This window comes from Colletotrichum scovillei, assembly GCF_011075155.1.
Source record: "Colletotrichum scovillei strain TJNH1 chromosome Unknown Contig00007, whole genome shotgun sequence".
Taxonomy (NCBI): Eukaryota; Fungi; Ascomycota; class Sordariomycetes; order Glomerellales; family Glomerellaceae; genus Colletotrichum; species Colletotrichum scovillei.
This window is the reverse complement of record NW_023336265.1, coordinates 2,602,804-2,620,106: the sequence shown is the minus strand read 5'-3', so window position 1 is coordinate 2,620,106 and position 17,303 is coordinate 2,602,804. Positions and strand designations below refer to the sequence as shown.

General features: G+C 53.5%; 6 protein-coding genes across 6 annotated transcripts; 3 read left to right on the top strand and 3 right to left on the bottom strand.

Annotated features, from left to right (window-relative positions):
- Positions 1–1,818: 1,818 nt before the first annotated feature.
- On the top strand, positions 1,819–4,108 carry HER10_EVM0004122 (uncharacterized protein). Its single transcript, XM_035473775.1, has 4 exons — positions 1,819–2,257; positions 2,310–2,408; positions 2,473–2,577; positions 2,639–4,108. The coding sequence occupies exons 1-4, from the start codon at positions 2,082–2,084 to the stop codon at positions 4,062–4,064; spliced, it is 1,806 nt and encodes a 601-aa protein (XP_035331395.1). The 5' UTR covers positions 1,819–2,081; the 3' UTR covers positions 4,065–4,108.
- A 231-nt stretch (positions 4,109–4,339) lies between these two features.
- HER10_EVM0007779 (uncharacterized protein) lies at positions 4,340–5,793 on the bottom strand. Its single transcript, XM_035477324.1, has one exon. It carries the CDS (start codon positions 5,661–5,663, stop codon positions 4,350–4,352), a length of 1,314 nt encoding a protein of 437 aa, XP_035331619.1. The 5' UTR covers positions 5,664–5,793; the 3' UTR covers positions 4,340–4,349.
- An 877-nt stretch (positions 5,794–6,670) lies between these two features.
- On the top strand, positions 6,671–9,396 carry HER10_EVM0005065 (uncharacterized protein; the record flags this gene model as incomplete). The annotated part of the gene is made up of 7 exons (XM_035474690.1): positions 6,671–6,803; positions 6,859–7,017; positions 7,089–7,240; positions 7,304–8,215; positions 8,276–8,926; positions 8,981–9,119; positions 9,209–9,396. 7 exons carry the CDS (start codon positions 6,671–6,673, stop codon positions 9,394–9,396), a joined length of 2,334 nt encoding a protein of 777 aa, XP_035331453.1.
- A 1,197-nt stretch (positions 9,397–10,593) lies between these two features.
- Positions 10,594–11,508, top strand: HER10_EVM0006273 (uncharacterized protein; the record flags this gene model as incomplete). Its single annotated transcript, XM_035475864.1, has 1 exon — positions 10,594–11,508. One exon carries the CDS (start codon positions 10,594–10,596, stop codon positions 11,506–11,508), a length of 915 nt encoding a protein of 304 aa, XP_035331521.1.
- A 509-nt stretch (positions 11,509–12,017) lies between these two features.
- Positions 12,018–15,087, bottom strand: HER10_EVM0007987 (AT hook domain-containing protein; the record flags this gene model as incomplete). The annotated part of the gene is made up of 4 exons (XM_035477525.1): positions 14,692–15,087; positions 14,340–14,633; positions 14,181–14,290; positions 12,018–14,130 (listed from the first exon to the last, which is right to left on the bottom strand). Exons 1-4 carry the CDS (start codon positions 14,863–14,865, stop codon positions 12,018–12,020), a joined length of 2,691 nt encoding a protein of 896 aa, XP_035331634.1. The 5' UTR covers positions 14,866–15,087.
- A 586-nt stretch (positions 15,088–15,673) lies between these two features.
- On the bottom strand, positions 15,674–16,447 carry HER10_EVM0010027 (uncharacterized protein; the record flags this gene model as incomplete). The annotated part of the gene is made up of 1 exon (XM_035479497.1): positions 15,674–16,447. The coding sequence occupies one exon, from the start codon at positions 16,445–16,447 to the stop codon at positions 15,674–15,676; it is 774 nt and encodes a 257-aa protein (XP_035331757.1).
- Positions 16,448–17,303: the final 856 nt, after the last annotated feature.

Genomic DNA, 17,303 nt, shown 5'->3' with positions numbered 1-17,303 from the left:
GGAGTGTGGTGGTAAGAACAGTAAATGGATATTGTTAATATAGCAATTCCACATGAAGTCTGTCGTCGTATGACTCCCATGCCCATCCACAATCAACAGTCGAGCCTCGCCCTCAGCCTCGGGCATAGTCTGTGGGATAAACACCTTCTCTAACCATTCAATGGCAGTTAAGTCTGTAGTCCAGCCATTATCTGTTGCTGTAAACTCCCACCCATCGTATGGAACCAGATGTAATGGAAACCACTGTTGTTGGACCGTCTTCCCTTGAAAATGATAAGAGGACGAAGTGCCCTACCCAAGGCTGAGATACACTCAATGATAGAGACCCATGCCCTCGACCCAGGTTGTTTCTTGCGAACAGACGTCGTCTCAGCCATGCCCAGCACTAACCCATTAGCTCCCTGACCCTCGAGGATGCCAGTCTCATCCATATTATATCTGTTGGCTGGTTTGATGTCCTTGATCTCAGGGATAGCAAGGAACTTAAACCAGTTCCTAATGACCTCAGTAGATGCCCCATTAACGCGTCTAGAATCGATGGAACGACTTCTCTGAACCTTAATGATAGGGTTCCTTCTCACGAAGGCATAGATCCAGCCTTTTCCTAATGGTTTGGTATCCCCAGCAGCAGCCAGAACTCGCTCTGCGAATTCCTTCACCTGTTGGTGCGTTGGTGCGAGGCCCAGCGAAGCCTGAATGCGAACCCATTGTGCCAGCTTACTCTCCTGGTCAGGAGACAGCCTCTGCCAGTCAGCAAAGCCACTTTCCTAGTCTGACCACCTTGGAGACGTAGTTGGAGGGTTGATCGTGGTATCCCATACTCCAATGAGGCTCTCTTTTGACTCTTGCCGTTTGAGATGTCCTCGAGAGCCTGACGAAGCTGATCTTCGGTATATTGAGGCATTAGATATAGAAGAAGGTATGTGCAAAAAATGAGCCCATTTGGACTCGAATTGAAAATGTTGTGATAAAAGGAGGTTGGGGGTGGGCATTGCGTTGTGGTGGATTTTCGCGTTTTTGTGGGTGCCAGAAACAGGGGGGTGCCGGGAAGTGGGGGGTTTGACTTACCTTCAGAAACCGGGCTGAGTTGCCCATGACATAGTTAAGTTATTTGTCAGATGGACTTACGAACAACTGCTCCGAACTCTGTGACTGACTTGTAAACTAAACTGTTTCTTGGCAGTAATTTGACAGCTTTCTCAACATCCCAGCAAGAGTTGGCCAGGGCCATTAGTTCGCCTGACGTTGATTAAAGGTCGAAGTCAAACCCATACCAATAATAGCCCCCAAAACCGGCGTCGGAGTGGAAATACTTGCCCGACGGAACCGATCTAGTACGTTAAGGGAGATAGAGTTTAAGGAACAGTAAGGCTAATTAGAGTCGGCGCCCGCGGCGGTTGTAGGCGACGCTGGGAGCGAAATCCACGTGTGGGCAGACCGATTGACAAGAAGAGTATAGCTTATTAGATATACGAGTATACATATCAGTGGGCAGGTAATCACGACGGTATGCCCGGTTATCTTGGTGGCCTTGGCTCTTGGGGCGGAGGAGTTTCGTCTCATGTTGTGACAGCCTTGATCTTGGCGCGCGCGGTTGCCGGCAAGGCGGTAAAACCGTAAAACTCAAAATCAATCTCAACCGCCACGGCGCTGTTGCGGGCAGCAAAGTAAAAGGAAATAACGAGCAGAAATATGATACGCCCGGGGCTGCCGAGGGCCTTTGCTTCATTTATGATGTCCGTATTCCGTATGTAGTCGGCGAGTGCCCGTACGATACCTGACGACACTGACTCGCTCTTCGGCCCGAGCACCGGTACGCACCGCCACGACAAGACGCTTAGAGTTAATTAAGGGAATAGAGACTAAGGCACTTTGAGATGTTCCAGATCCATCATACATTGCAGCCCGCTTGGCGCGGAGACAAGTTGCGAATGGTTCATGCTGCAACAGCAGTTATAGTCATGCAACCACCGCCGTGTCGTTGATGGGTTTGTTTGGGGATTTGAGCAAGCCATTCCACTCATTCAGCATCAACCTGCGCTTCTGATTTCAAAGTCACTCTTTTTTGTTCTTAGCCAAACATGAAGGCTTACACATTGAGTCTCGGGCTCCTTGCCGGGCTCGCACTTGCTCAGAGCGACTCAACGGCCGAGGAGGTCTTTGGAGCTATCGACCAGTGCAGCACGGCCAACTTTGACCAGTGCCTGAAAGATTCTACCGCACCTCATCGTTGCCTCAAGGTTCAGAAGTTTGCTGAGTGAGTATACCATGTTATAGCACGTCTTCTACAAGCACTAACATCGTTCCAGGGAGATTGTTCAAGACACATGTGTTTACAGCTGCCCTGATCAATCACCTTGCCTCACAAAATGTGGCACCGACCGTGGTGGCGCATGGTGTGGTGAAGGGTAAGTTGGAGTCTCTTCACATGATCCAACAATGTCAATGGTAACTAACCTGCCTATCTAACAGAGGTACCTGCTTCTGCGATCAGGGCTGGGATACCGCCCAGCCTGCTCCCGCAGACCCTTATGACCTCTCATGGGTGAAGAAGTGGGCTGCTATTGGTGATTCTTAGTGAGTTCCCCTCCAACCAGATGGCCAGCGCTCATCATTCTAATTTGATTGTCTTGAATAGCTCCGCCGGCATTGGCTCCGGTTCGCCGTATCCCAACAGCTCAACCACCTGCGCTCGTTACGACCAGTCGTACCCAGCCTACATGCAATCCCACGAACTCATGCCCGAGTCTGCTCAGTTCGAGTTTCTTGCCTGCTCTGGCGCCACCGCCCCCGAGATCCTTGCCAACCAGGTCTCCGCGCTGGGTACCGGCTACGACATCATCACCGTCAGCGCCGGCGGCAACGACGTCGGCCTGACCAGCATCCTCAATGCTTGCATCTTCCAGTGGAACCCCTTTGCCAACTGCCCCGACGAGATGCAGGCAACGCTGAACCTCATCCGAGATACTCTGCCAGGCAACTTGGACAAGCTGTACGCTGGTCTTAAGAACAAGATCAACCCGGGCCGCAAGATTTACGTCACGGGCTACGCCAACTTCTTTGACAACACCACAACTGCCTGCGACGACGTCAGCTGGTCGTTCTGGTTCAACAGCGCTAACAAGCAGAAGCTCACCACTGAGCGCAGAACGCTAATGAACGAGCTCACGACCGCCGTCAACAACGTTATCGAGGCCGCGGTTAGGAGAGCCGGTGCCTCGTTCGAATTTGTCGACTACAACCAGTACTTCTCCGTGCTTCAGGGCCGTTTCTGCGAGGGTGCCACCAAGGAGCCCAACGGAAACCGTGATGGTCTTCTCTTCTTCGAGTGGTCTAGCAAGAACGACGATACCACCCTCGCGAGACGTGAGCCCGAGGTCGCATCTTTCAACAACGACCAGATGCTTCCTCGTGCGACCCCCACGATTGGCGACGTTGATTCATCTCTGGAGATGCGCAGTAGCAAGCTGGGCCTCTTGTCCATCCTCTCTAAGCGCGCTGGACAAATCTGGAGCTCGTTCCCTCGCAGACAAACCACCAAGTCTAACACAAAGACACCCGTCCTGGAAGTCCGCCAGGGCACGGCTGCGTCGCCGTCAATGGAGCAATACATCGCCGACCAAATCACGGAAGCGCGCAAGCGCAACTCAAGCCTCGTCATCTCCCTCGCCGACAACAGCGCCGCGGACCCGGCCTTCAGGGGCCGCAACAACATTGAGGTCTCTGACTTCATCGGCGACGAGATCAAGAGAGTGTTCCACCCGCGTCCCGGCGGCCACGCCGTGATTGCTAACCTCGTCATGTGGCGTCTGGCCGAGGACAACGCCGCGACTGTCGGCGACAAGGAGTTTGGTGCCACCGAGGCTGCTGGTTGCGCTGTTCCTGTCCCGAGCACTCCGTCTATGCCTGAGACGATTCCCGGCGTGCTGCCGAACTGTCAGGCTGCTGCGCTTAAGTGCTTGAACTGCTTGGGTGGCGCGAGCGGTCTTGGTGTGTTTGTTTGCAATTTCCAGCACCACTCTGATTGCAATGCTTGTGGTGGCGGTGATGGATGCCCGTGCTAGACGCGTGCAGAGGTTGCGTGGATAATAATGACGGTTGTTGCGGGGGAAATTTGACCAACGAACTTGAGCCTTTCCTTCTTCTAGTTGGTCTAGAGATATCACTTAGTCTACAGTCAAAATATTTCATTAGTTCAAACACTTGTCCCATCTTGTGATGTCACCGGTGATGTTGGCTTCAGGCACACTGTTGTAAATATCGATGCAGAAAGAAAAGGCAGACACGGTGAATCTCTTGGTATCAGAATCAGATTTTTACAGTGACAAGCCTCTAAGACCCTTGCCTATCTATGGCTTCAACTCTACGGTGACAGTTATTCCAGCTTCAGATCCTTTGCCGATCAAGTTGGCCTTCATCTCCTCTGCCCGTTGCTCCTCGCCAACCATTGAAATCTCCAACTTCAGTTCCTTCAAGTGTCGGGGCCGGCTGTCCAGATACTCGACAATCTTGGCCTCAAGTGACTGCCACATGGGAACCACCGGGTCATCTTCCTCCCAATCGAGGTCGTCCCATCGATAATGCCACCAGAAGAACATTTCGTTGGTGATAGTCAAAGCCTGGAGGCCCTCGGGGAGTACATCCACCAGCTTTGACGAGCCTTTTGTTTCCCAGCCGAGGAGTACCGGTAGAGAGATGGAGAGACGAGTTAGTCGCGAGAAGTCCTTGAGTGACGCGAATGAGCCGCGGATTCCCCAGGGCCCGACTTCGCCGCAATCGATGGCCGTGGACGTCCATAGCGTCAGAGCAAAGGAGAGCTCTTCGAGTGATGCTTTCAGTGTGTCGAGCGAACTCCTCAGTGCCTCCAAGTCTACCCAGTCAGACGCGTACTCAGCGTCAATAACGTATTCGCAACGGAATGTCTTGAGATTCGGGGAAGCTTGCAAGAGTTGGCCAACGTTCTCCTCGGAGAGCTGGCATCTGCTCAGAACCAGCTCTTCCAGTGTAGCTGCAGATGGCTTCGGATGAGGAGCAGGCCAGATGATTGATTGCCCTCCATCTTCCACTCGATGAAGCTCAAGAGTTCGAACTTGCGGAAGGTAAAAGAAGGGGAGAATATTCTCAGCGTAGACGTAAAAGTTGAACTCGTTTGCTGAATCTCCGTCAGGGGTTGGAACTAAAACCTTGATTATTTCCACATTGCTGAAAGAAGAGCCTGCAATAGAGTTCGAAGCGACTAATTGGCTCAAAAGATTCAAGAAACCATCCCCGGGTGGGCGGGATTGTGTCCATTCGTCGTGGTCGTTCCGGTCATAGGTCTGCACCTCAAGCGTCTTGAGAGCTGGGAGCCGCGATAACAGGATGGCGGTGTTATGTGCGAGCGAAACCTCTGGTTCCTGTAAGAGTGCCTCAGTTCGTTCGGTCGGCAGGCGGGACTCAGTGATCCACGATTTGATTGTAGCTTTATCGCTTGAAGTGAGACTTTTTGCAAGTAATGCGGCCTGAGAATCCTTCGCCGCCCTGACACCGCGCAGTGTGACGTCTTTGGTGGCGGCAAGATGTGATACGTTGCCCACCAGTCGTCGCATGTCCTCGATGGCTGCTGTGAGATCTGACTGATCCCAGTCCCACAAAATGGCGGTTGGTGTTGCTTCGTTAGCCATGATGGGATTGCCTTGCTGATTCAGTGAGATCGAATAAACCGTTCTTGTGATGATCAATCAGTCCAGCGGAGAGATTGGGAGATTGTCCTTATTCAACGTGGAAACCACGGTGAAAGTGGTTCTCAACGACGTGTTCGTCCCGCCCGAGTGGTACCTGCGTTGCTTCGTCTGATTATATTTAGCGGCTCATTCCCTAGAGTTTTGGTCCGCGAAACCTTAAACAGCCCTGTCGATTAACGTCTTACACGCCAACTTGGCGTGTCAAGGGTCAGTCATGTCATGTCAGTCATGTCATGTCAGTCATGCTGTCAATGCCATGCCAAGCCGCGTCCGTGGGGTCTCCGTACTATGGATACACGAGTTCTACCTAGTGGTTCTTGCACAATGATTTTACTTCCGAGGTCCTCAAAAGGAGAGAAAAGAATTAAGCATCATCCTCATCTATGATCAGTCATCAACCGCCACGTGAGCTCAGCCACTGCACGAGCCACTTGCTACACAAGTAGTGGCTGGTTTTTCTCTCGATGTGTGGCTGATGGAAAATGTGGCTGTTTACCTCCAAGTGGAGATCCGTCACCCGAAACTGATACGAAAGCATCGCAACTTCGTCTCATTCATCATTAGAACCCGAGCATTGCGAGCACCTCGTAAACTCGGAAAACCCACGTCACTATCCGCACTATTCGCAGCGCGATGGGTTCTCACCAACGGCAATGCCGAAACGGTGGAATTCCAACACCAGCTTTGCTTGTAAAGAACGAGAAAGAGCGAACACGCGTACAATGCGAGCCACTAACATGCTGCGGTCCGGCATCAGCCTCAAACGGCGTTCCGGCGATGTAGAGAAAACTCCGCTTCAGCGCCGCTTACGCAAACCTGAGTCCATCGTCAAATCTACTGTTTTCGGCGCGGATCTTCAATGATGTCGTATAAATTCATCGATGCCCTTTCGCATCATACTCTGATTGTCCATTACTGCAACTGCCGCTTTGCCAATTACGGAAAACATGTCTATCATAGACTCGAAAAGAAGTTTGGCGACTGCCGAGACGGAGGACGCCGAATCTCTCTGCAACGTCCCTCCTCCATACGAGCTGCACTCCACCGGGGCGCTGTTGTCTAGCGAGGCTGCAATACAGTGTCAGAATAGCATGCCCTTTTGCATACTCCGTACTTGGGACTGACCTTCAAGCAGCTGACGGCCATGTGAACATCAACTTTCAGTCGCAGAACCCAGTGGAGCTGTGGGAGCAGCTTCCCCCGTTCCCCGCAGCCGAGGATACTGCGTTGTCGAACATCAACCTCAAGCCCGTACCCTTCCTGAACGTCGTGATACAGGTTGTGGGTAGCCGCGGTGAGTTCCTCACGGTAAATGGCCGTGAAGCTTGACTTGTGGATGCTGCCTACTAATGCCAGTGTAACCAGGTGACGTTCAGCCATTCATAGCACTTGGCACAGCTCTCCGCCGTTACGGCCATCGGGTTCGCCTAGCCACGCATGACACCTTTGCCAAATTCGTGACCGACTCTGGCTTAGAATTCTTCCCGATTGGCGGAGATCCCGCCGACTTGATGTCGGTAAGTCTTGCGTTTCCTCCTTGAATCTCCCATTTCCTGCGCTTGCCACTGACGGATATCAAGTACATGGTCCGAAATCCTGGTCTGATTCCCTCTATGGAGTCTCTTAAGGGCGGCGACGTGGGGAAGAAACGACGAATGATACGCGAAATGCTCCACGGATGCTGGCGTTCCTGCATTGATCCCGATCCCATCAGCAACCGACCGTTCGTAGCCGACGCCATCATCGCGAACCCCCCAAGCTTCGCCCATGTACATTGTGCGCAAGCCCTCGGGATTCCAGCCCACATCATGTTCACCATGCCCTGGACAGCAACTCGTGCTTTCCCTCACCCGCTAGCAAATATCCAACGCAGCAAGGACCTGGAGCCACAGGTCACCAATTGGCTGTCGTATGGCGTCGTAGAGTTGATGACCTGGCAGGGTCTGGGCGATGTCATCAACAGCTGGCGAAGGAAAGATCTCCAGCTCGCGCCGATTCCCGCCAGCATGGGACCAGGCGTGACAACGTTTCTCAAAATCCCGCACACATACTGCTGGTCGCCGGCCGTGGTTCCTAAGCCTGCCGATTGGGGTCCTGAGATTGACGTTTGCGGCTTCTTCATGCGCGACGAGCCATCCTACAAGCCACCTGCCGACTTAGACGCCTTTCTTTCAGCCGGTCCGCCTCCGTTGTATGTTGGGTTCGGTAGTATCGTTGTCGATGACCCAGGACGTTTGACAGACGTAATTCTCGAGGCCGCAGGTATTTGCGGCATCCGTGTCATCATTTCGCGAGGATGGAGCAAGCTCGGCGAGGGGAAGTCAAACACAGACAGCGTGTTCTATCTCGGAGATTGTCCACATGAGTGGCTATTCAAACGAGTGTCAGCCGTGGTGCATCATGGAGGAGCTGGAACGACAGCTTGTGGTCTGATCAACGCGCGACCGACTATCATTGTGCCGTTCTTCGGCGACCAGCCGTTTTGGGGTCGGGTCATTGCAAAGTCAGGAGCAGGACCCTTACCGATTCCTCAAAAGGAGCTCCACACGTAGAAGCTCGTGGAGGCTATTCAGTATTGTCTATCGCCCGAAGCACGTCGTGCGGTCCAAGAAGTAGCCAGCGCCATGCGGCAAGAACGCGGCGTCGATACCGCCACAGCATCGTTCCATCGTAATATTCCTGCCAGCGATCTCGGCTGTGATCTGATTGCTGGTCAGCGCGCCGCCTGGCTGTTTGAAACGCAGTCCAAAACGGGCACCAAGCGGATGAGGCTTTCGAACCAAGCAGCATCAGCTCTGATCGTTGCGAAGAAGATGAAGATGTCTGACTTGAAGCCTCTACGAACGAAAGAATACGACACCGATGTGAAACGATGGGATCCCATCACCGGGGGTGCCTCTTCACTCCTGGGCACCGTCACCGACTTCACCGTCGCTCTAGGCGGCACCTTCATTGATCCATGGAAGGAGTACAAGCGTTCCCGCGCCTCTGGTCACGAGGCTGGCCCAGCAAGCGGTGCAGCCGCAATGGCCGTCGGTAAGGGATTCGCCTCCATGTCTGGAGCGATCGTCAAGGGCGGTCTCGTGAGTATGCCGCTTGCCATCACAGAAGGCCTGCACAACGCTCCCAGTCTGTACGGCGACAGGGTACGAGACAATGGCAAGGTAGAAGACTGGAAGAGCGGAGGAGCTGTAGCCGCAAAGGTAAGCTTAGTTATCAGATGAGATCATCCAAGACCACGGCTGACGTGCACTCAGACCTTTGGAACCGGATTCTATGACGGACTGACGGGTGTCTTCACCGATCCCTACAAAGGCGCGAAGGAAGGAGGTGCTCTTGGTCTAGCAAAGGGAGTTGCCACGGGGTCCTTCGGCCTTATTCTCAAGCCAGGAGCTGGTAAGCAAACAAACCTTGACTGATTTCACCTAGAGCAGATCAAGTTTGGCAAGAGTTTTCGGTCTAAGCTAACCCGGCGGCGTGGCTAGCAATGTTCGGACTCGTCGCATACCCTGCCCAAGGAATTCATAAATCCCTCAAGGCAAGAACCGGCCGCAGCCATGAAGTGTTGAAGGCGAAAACCGCGCTCCTGGACCACGACCAACGACAGAACAACGGGAACCCCCGCGACGGAAGCAAGGTCCTGCAGGTGTTCGACGCCTACTTTACGCAATAGAGTTACATCCGCCAACGCTATTCGCGCATGCCACAACGTAGCCACTTAGATACTAGTATTACCAAGCGGCTGGAAGTGCTAATGGACTGTCTCGGGGTCTCCGCGGTCCATGAGAGTGATGTCTTGATCACATCGCGTGGCTGATCTTGTGTAGAGGGAGGGGAGAGGAACATGTAGGGTTACACTTGTCAGTTGTTAGACAAAGTTGACAAGCATGTAGCCCACAAGCTGAACAAAAGCCCAACAATTGCAAACAAGAAGAGCAGACGACCGAGGCGGGGCGGGAAACAAGAGAACGAAAACAAAACAAAAAGCGGGTCTATGCCGGACCCCGGTTCCGACACCTTGATGTCCTCCGAGTCGAGCGGGGGTCCGAGAACCCGGATGGCCACCGGGCGACTCAGCTTCCAGCTGTAAAAGTCCGCCCCAACGTCAGCGAATTCACGAGCCAACACGACTTAGCACTTCTTGGCCGTGGAGTCGAGTCTCTACGACCGAGACTTGCCATTCGCCATGTGGTCCATTGGCCAATCGACCTCAAGAACATCAAGGTGATCGTGAGCTTGGCACAGAGCTGCCCACGCCTTGGCGACACCCGACTAATACCTCACGCATGGCCAAGAGTGTTCTAAGAAGGCAATCGTGACCGACGACATGGGCTCCACTGGCGTAATATTGGATCCTTTTCATCAAAGAAGCTTGTTGACGAGCATACGACGAGAGGGGAACCGGGCAAGATGGAGGGATTATCCAACTGCAACGAGCAGCAGAGATGGCTGGCGACGAACGCAGAATTCGGAGGAAGAGGGCAACCAGACGGGGTGGCACATGCCCAACGGACTTTACAACCTGGCTAGGATGGAAGGATTTGCCTACTTGTGGACATGAGCAACGAATCTGCCCAGGCAAGCAAGCATAGCATGGCTAGCAGGTCTTGGCTCGACATCTCGAAGAGCCTCTCGAGCACCATTGGAGACCCGAGGCGATGGGACCGACAGAGAAAATTCTCATGCACATGGCGAGCTTGCAGATATAAAAGACCATCACATACCTCGCATTCTTTAAGATCAAGCTCCTTTCTTCAAGCTGTTTCCTAAGCTCCAAGTCCAAAGCTCAAGCTCATATTCAACAAGACTTTCATCAGTCCGTCCACCATAGCACTTTCAAGCTTTTCAGCCTCAAAACACACCAGTCAATATGAAGTACAGCCTCGCCTCTGCAGCCCTGCTGCTCTCCGCCCTCACGGACGCGACTCCCCTCGCGCGCCGCCAGGCCTCCTCCCCCACCTCCGAGACCGTCTCCGTCCCCGCGGCCCCGGCCTCCACCCCGCAAGTCCCCTACGACTGGTCCGCCGGCTGGCAAAAGACCTTCCCCATCCACCAGTCCTGCAACTCAACCCTCCGCGCCCAGCTCGAGGTCGGCCTCGCCGAGGCCCAGCAGCTCGCCGCCCACGCCCGCGACCACATCCTCCGCTTCGGCAACAGCTCCGAGCACGTCCGCAAGTACTTTGGCAACTCGTCCACCGCCACCCCCGTCGGCTGGTACGACCGCGTCGTCAACGCCGACAAGAACGGCATGACCTTCCGCTGCGACGACCCGGACCGCAACTGCGCCACCCAGTCCGGCTGGGCGGGTCACTGGCGCGGCGCCAACGCCTCCCAGGAGACCGTCATCTGCCCCCTCTCCTTTGAGATCCGCCGCCCCCTGACTTCCGTCTGCGGCCTGGGCTACAACGTCGCCAACTCCAAGCTCAACACCTTCTGGGCCACCGACCTCCTCCACCGCGTCTTCCACGTGCCCCTCATCTCCGAGGGCGCCGTCGAGCACTACGCCGAAGACTACGCCGAGGCACTTGAGCTCGCAAAGAACAACGCCACCTACTCCGTCGTCGATAGCGACGCGCTGCAGTACTTCGCCATTGACGTCTGGGCCTACGACATCGCTGCTCCCGGCGTCGGATGCCCCGGCGAGCTCGAGGAGGAGGACCACGACCAAGATGCTACGCCTACGACTACCGCTGCTGCTGGCGCCGCTACCACCACCGCCGCGGCGACCTCCAGTGCTCCTCAGGAGTGCCACACCCACGCTGACGGCGTTCAGCACTGCACCTAAGTCGTGCTCCTCGCAGAGGCGACGCAGTTGTGTTTGAGAAAAGGCAACATTAAAACGAAGTGAAGGACAGTAGTGGGTGAAGTGAGCAAGTAATGAAACATCGACATTTCGGAAACGATACCACTGGGATCATGAATTAGACGAACGAGGAAACATTCCAAACAACAATTTTTAAGAGGGGATTTCTTAATGAACATAGATTAGATCAAACACCCTCATTATTTAAAAATCAATAATAATAATGACAATTGCCTGTCAGAACAAAACGCTCCCCCTTGCAGTTCTCCTTTCATGTGTAAATGCTCGAGAGCCAATCATTGCCTCTTATGTTCCCAAGGCGGTTGAAAGTGTCGTTATTCAACCTTGCTGCCTTGCACCAATCCAATTACCAACAGCCGACTGAGCCTGTTGGTAAGCGCACACAATTGTTGTCTGTTGTTGTATCATGATCATAGTCCAATCATTAACCTTTGAATGGTGCTCCCAACGAAACTACGCTATGCAAACACTCAATCTACAATCAAGCCCTCCAAGACGTTCATCGCCTTGCTCCCCTCGCTCTCGAACTTGCTAACCATAGCCTCGCACTCTTGTCGCAGCTTCGATTCGGCCTGGTTGGCGTTGTGGTGAATCCACTCCTCCACTGTCATGCGCATCTCAGGGCTTGTCAGCTCGCTGCCTTTGTGAAGAAGCCTGTCGACTGGGTTCCTCTTGTCCGACTTTTCAGGGGATCCGAAGACGAGGTCAATATCAACGGGGTTCCAGGGCGTGGTGCTTTGAAGACTTGCCAAAGCTTTGCGCTTGGTCGGCGAGTTAGGTCTTGCTGGGGTTGATGAAATAGGCGCATGTGTCACCCGCTTTTGAGTTGTCGAAGGTCTTGAAGACGGAGGCTGGTTCTCGGCATCTGAAGACTGCGGAGATGGCGAGGGCGAAACAGCCGCCTGGCGAGCAGACTGGGCAGGAGAGATACGTGGAGTGCCTGATTGATGTTGCACACTCCGGCGAGCAGATGAGGTGAGAACGGGCGATGATAGCGGTGGCGGGGAGCTCGTCTTCAGTGCGCTCCTTGGTGTGGGCTCAGGTGCCTCAGACTCAAGCTCAGGCCCAAGCTCGTCTACTTGCTCCAACTCGGACTCTTCTTCCTCTTCCGGCTCGTCTGCAAGCTCATCGGGGAGCTCTTGCTCTGGTTCCTCTAGCTCCTCGTGTTCCTCTTCAGGCTCGTCTTGAGGCTCCACTGGTGCTGGCGTTTGCCGTGCCGAAGCAAAAGACTGACGCGCTGACGCGTCCTCGGCCTCAGTCTCCATCTCAGCTTCAGGCTCAACCTGGGCTTCAGGTTCCGGCTCGACTCCAGCAGTAGCAGCTGCAGCCTCCGGCTCGATAGCTTCCATCTCTTCAACCTTGCCAGCGCTTTCCATAGATGCACGCGCCGCCAATGACGCCTTTGAAGGGCGTCCGCGTTTCCTCCCAGTGCTTGCGCGAGCAGGCTTTGTCGTGATCACCGTGGCAGTGCTAATCTCATCCTCTTCAATGTCAGCAGGCTGTTCGAGGCGGCTGGGCTCTGCTGGGACCACTAGCTCGTCTTCTTCAACGACCACTTTCGCGGCCTTGGCCTTCTGAGCCTTGGTCTGCTTAGACACCTTGCGGGGAGCCGCAGCCTTGCGCCCCTTTTTGGGAACTTCCAGAACCTCAGGCTCATCGATAGTCATTTCGGCCTCCAGTTGCTTCAATTCGTCGTCAACATCCTTTTCGTCTGCCACGTACGGTTCCGCGTCGAACATCTCATGGTTGTCTGACGGCTCAGGGCTGCCGGCAGACTCCTTGCCCGAGTGGCTCTTCTTTGACTTTGCCTTGGGGGCAGGAGCTTTCTTTCGTTCCGAATCGGAATCTTGCATGATATCCTCGTCGTCCGTCAGCGGACGCTCCAGGTCAGCCTCGAGCTGCCTGGTAATCTCATCGTCGTCCTCGGGGAATGCGCCGGGTGCAGTTCGCAGGGACGCCATTGATGCGTTTGACCTCTGTGAAGTCCCCGAGGCTTTCCGTGTTCCCTTCGTTCCAGACGCACGTGCAGTCTTGCGGCCTTTTGTTGCCTTCGTCGGCGGCGGTGCATCGGCAATGCTAATGTCCTGTTGTGATTGTTCGATGGTCGAGCTGTCAGCAGCAGCTTTGGGGCGACCGCGTCCTCCACGCTTCTTTGGTGCAGGTGCCTCAGAGACTGTGAGCGCCGAATCATCCACCTCTTCGCTCGTGCGCTTGCGCCCTCGGGTAGGCTTCGATGGGGGTAGCGCAATGTCTTCTTCCGGCATGGCCTCATCCTCGACAACTTCCACAGGCTCATCCTTCTTTGCCTTGGTCTTTCTGCCTTTTGTCGTGGTGGCCTTCTTGGCACGGGTACCTTTCTTGCCGCCCATTGTGGAGGTCGTTGTCAAAACGCTGTCATCGAACTCCGCAGGAACGTCTGTTATGGATGTGATGTCGGAAATCGATGTCGCGACTGATTGCACGGATAGCCTCGATGTGTTCTTTGAGCCTCGGGCGGCCTTGCCCTTCGGCTTTCTCGTGGAAGCGTATTGATTTACTAAAGCGAAGTACGGGCAGTTGGGGGATCGGTTGAAGTGTTCGTCCCTATAATTGGATTAGATAATGCTTGCGAACGCGACACTGAGGGGACGTACATAGGCTTGTCGTTTTGTTCCCAACCGTCCAAAGCAAGCTCGCAGTAGGTGCAGGTTGCCATATCATTGTACTCGAGGGAAGGCGTGTATTTCCACCCTGCTTCGGCGAGCTAAGAGCTAGTCAGCAGAGGAAGGTAGGGTCAAAGTTCCATGACTGACCTGTTTGATCTTGTTCTTCCAGCCTCTCTTTCCCTCGTGCGGCCAACGTCCATCAAAAGTCGCCTTTCTGGCCGCGATCATTCGAGTACTAGAAGGGTCTTCGGATGACAGACCGTTGAGGTTGGCTTCGATACCCGCGACAATGGCCCACCCGCATTCGGGAGAGTGCTTCAAGTGCTCTTCGAGGGGCTTATCACCCTCTTCCCAGCCATCGAGAGATTTGTTGCAGAGGAAGCATGCGACGTTATCGGGGTTTTCGGGGAACGGCCGCCAGACGAAACCTGCTTTCGCGAGCTGCGGCAAGTTAGTACACGCGTCGTCTTCTGCTAAGCTCTTCCGACTGCAGACATACATCTTCTGGCAGCAAGTATTTCATGTGCGGCCATGTGAGGTTTTTCCCGCCTTTGGTCGCGCCTGATTGACGACGCTTTGGTGCAGGGTAGACTTGATGAAAAGAGCCCAAGCGGCCATCTTGTGTGAAGTATTCATTCGGGACTAAACCCTCAAAGGCCAAGTTCTCTGTCATGCTGGGCTATCTCTGGCGTTCTAACACCTGTGAAGCTCAGAAATTGTGCAAAGTAAAGCTGGTCGCGATCTGAGGCGCGAACAGCTGCGCCAGAGAGATGTATAGGACGGACGCGTCGATCGCAGGGAGGAAATATTATTCGCGGCTAGAATGCATTGGGTCACAATAGGTTGAGATGTGGTCGCGTCGGTCTTCGAAGAGTAGGAATGGTCGAAAGAAAATATCGAGGGGAGCAATGTTTTTCAATCGTCGGTTGCGGGAGTGTTGCAACAGAATCGGAGTTGAGCAAACCAAAAGATTGGAGTTTGGTGCGGCAGACACCAAACTGTATTGGCCATCCCGATCGCGTTTGTTTACATTCAACCTCTGTTTCCGTTGCTAGCTGGTGGGTCCGGCGGGGTGTGGCTCATCATCGCCCTGTCCGTTTTGTGGCAGGGCTCTCAGCCACACTGTGTTAGTCATCAATCAGCCCCCATGTCCGACTTCAACTAAGAAAGCAAACGCAAGGTACTCCGTAAATTACCTTTTACTTCGCTATGGACTGTCCATGAACATTTTATCCAGGGCAGGTTCTAGTGGCGTGTTTTTTTGTGGCCTGAAATTGCTCTTACAAACTTCTATTTTCGTACCTCTTCCTGAACTACCGCACTCTGAGAAATCCGTTCCCCGAGGTCAAACAACTTTGCCCTGCATATTTTCGACATTGACCACGATGAAAAGTTCGTCATGATAGTGAGGCACGCTCGACCCCTTTCTCGGGAATACGCCATCAATCGTGTCCTGTTCCCCATATACTCGCTTATGCCTCTCAGGCAGCCCCCCCATCTCTGATCTCTCTCCAGTAATCATGAGGAATTACGCGAAACAGGTCAATGGCGAAACCAGGGACACTCTCCAGCACTGGTTCCAGATCCTTGTCCCTCATCATCCACTCCATATCGGTGAGACAGAATTGCAGAAGCAGTTTTCTGAGATCATCATCTCGGGATATGGTGTTCGAGTAAACGTGCCTAATCGTATCGGTCGTGCCTCGCAGCATCTCGTCGGTGCCTGGGGCATGCAACAGATTCTGGCGAAGCTTGTGCAAGCAAAGTCTTTTGAGTTCAACAATCTCGAACTGATTTGCTACGAGATAAAGCTTCGCGTGTGCGAGGAAGACTTCCTTGTAGCCTGTCTGGTGTTGTAACTTGATGTCCTCGAGCCATTCTTCAGTAGTTGACTCGGTCGCTTCAAGGGGAATGGGAAAGTGTTCCTCGCAGAACTTATACTGAGCGCTTGTATGTTGCTGACACTGCGGACCTTGAGAGACGTTCCTGATCCATGTGTACAGGGATGATATCTCAGGCTGCGGGGCATTTCGTCGAGTACGGGTAGCTCCCATCCCGAGACGCGGGGGCACAAGTCTCTTCGCTGTCGACGGTCTTGTACTGGCTGGCGTGTCGACTTTAACGTCGCCACCATCGCGCTCTGTACCAGGTGTATCATGGCTGCTGTGGCCGCCCTTGACTGCGTTGGAGGTGTCATCCGTCTTGGACTTGGACAGGGCAGGCACCGCGTAGTCGCCGGAATAGGCGTACTCCATCAAATTGACAAAACTAGCCGGCTCAATATCTTCCCACTCTACGCAATGTGAGACACCCCCGACTTGGTTTCCGCCGACTATTTTAAATGTAGTCCTTATGTTTCGTCTGACGAAATCTTTGAAAGATTGGGACATTGCTAAGAATGCGGATTCGTGGCCTGTGTATTCTGTCTCATCTTTGCTGATGATGAACGTAATTGTCCTAGATCGAAAGATCCTAGACTTTCATGTCAGCTTTACTTGGTTTAAACACGTCCAAGTGAAGGAAACCCAACTGATTCATGTCACGCTTGCGCTTCAGCGACATTGTGAGGATCGATGTTATTGCAGAGCTAAAGCTCGGTCACGAGCTCGTTGAGGCGGAAGAAAAGTTGGGGGGCTGGAGGTGAGGGAAGAAAAAGTAATTTGAAGAAGCTTGAGACTGATGAATCTCAAGGAATATTGTGGTTGCTTGAATCGAGGGTTGGGTGAGGGAAGGCAAGCGGGAGAGTAAACCAACTTTGGAGGAAGGTGGTGGAAGTGGGGATTTGGAAGGAACGTGAAATATTTTGGGGCCTGCCTCGTGGGATTTACTTCGGGCTTCACCACACTCATGAATTCCTCCTATATCGCAGACCATGTGAAACAGACGGGCTCAGCGATTTTCAATTGAGCTTTATCTGGTGTATATAAATGATCCGAAGCAAAAATTACAGAACTCGGAAATATCCTCGACCATCAATTACATCTTCGGTCTTAGACTCTACCCATCAGCATCTACGACTTTGTTTTGCTTACAACAAGCTATGAACTCATCATAATAACATATTTCAAGGGCCAGAAGAATTCCCGGCTGCTGCCTATCTCTCCCTTCTGG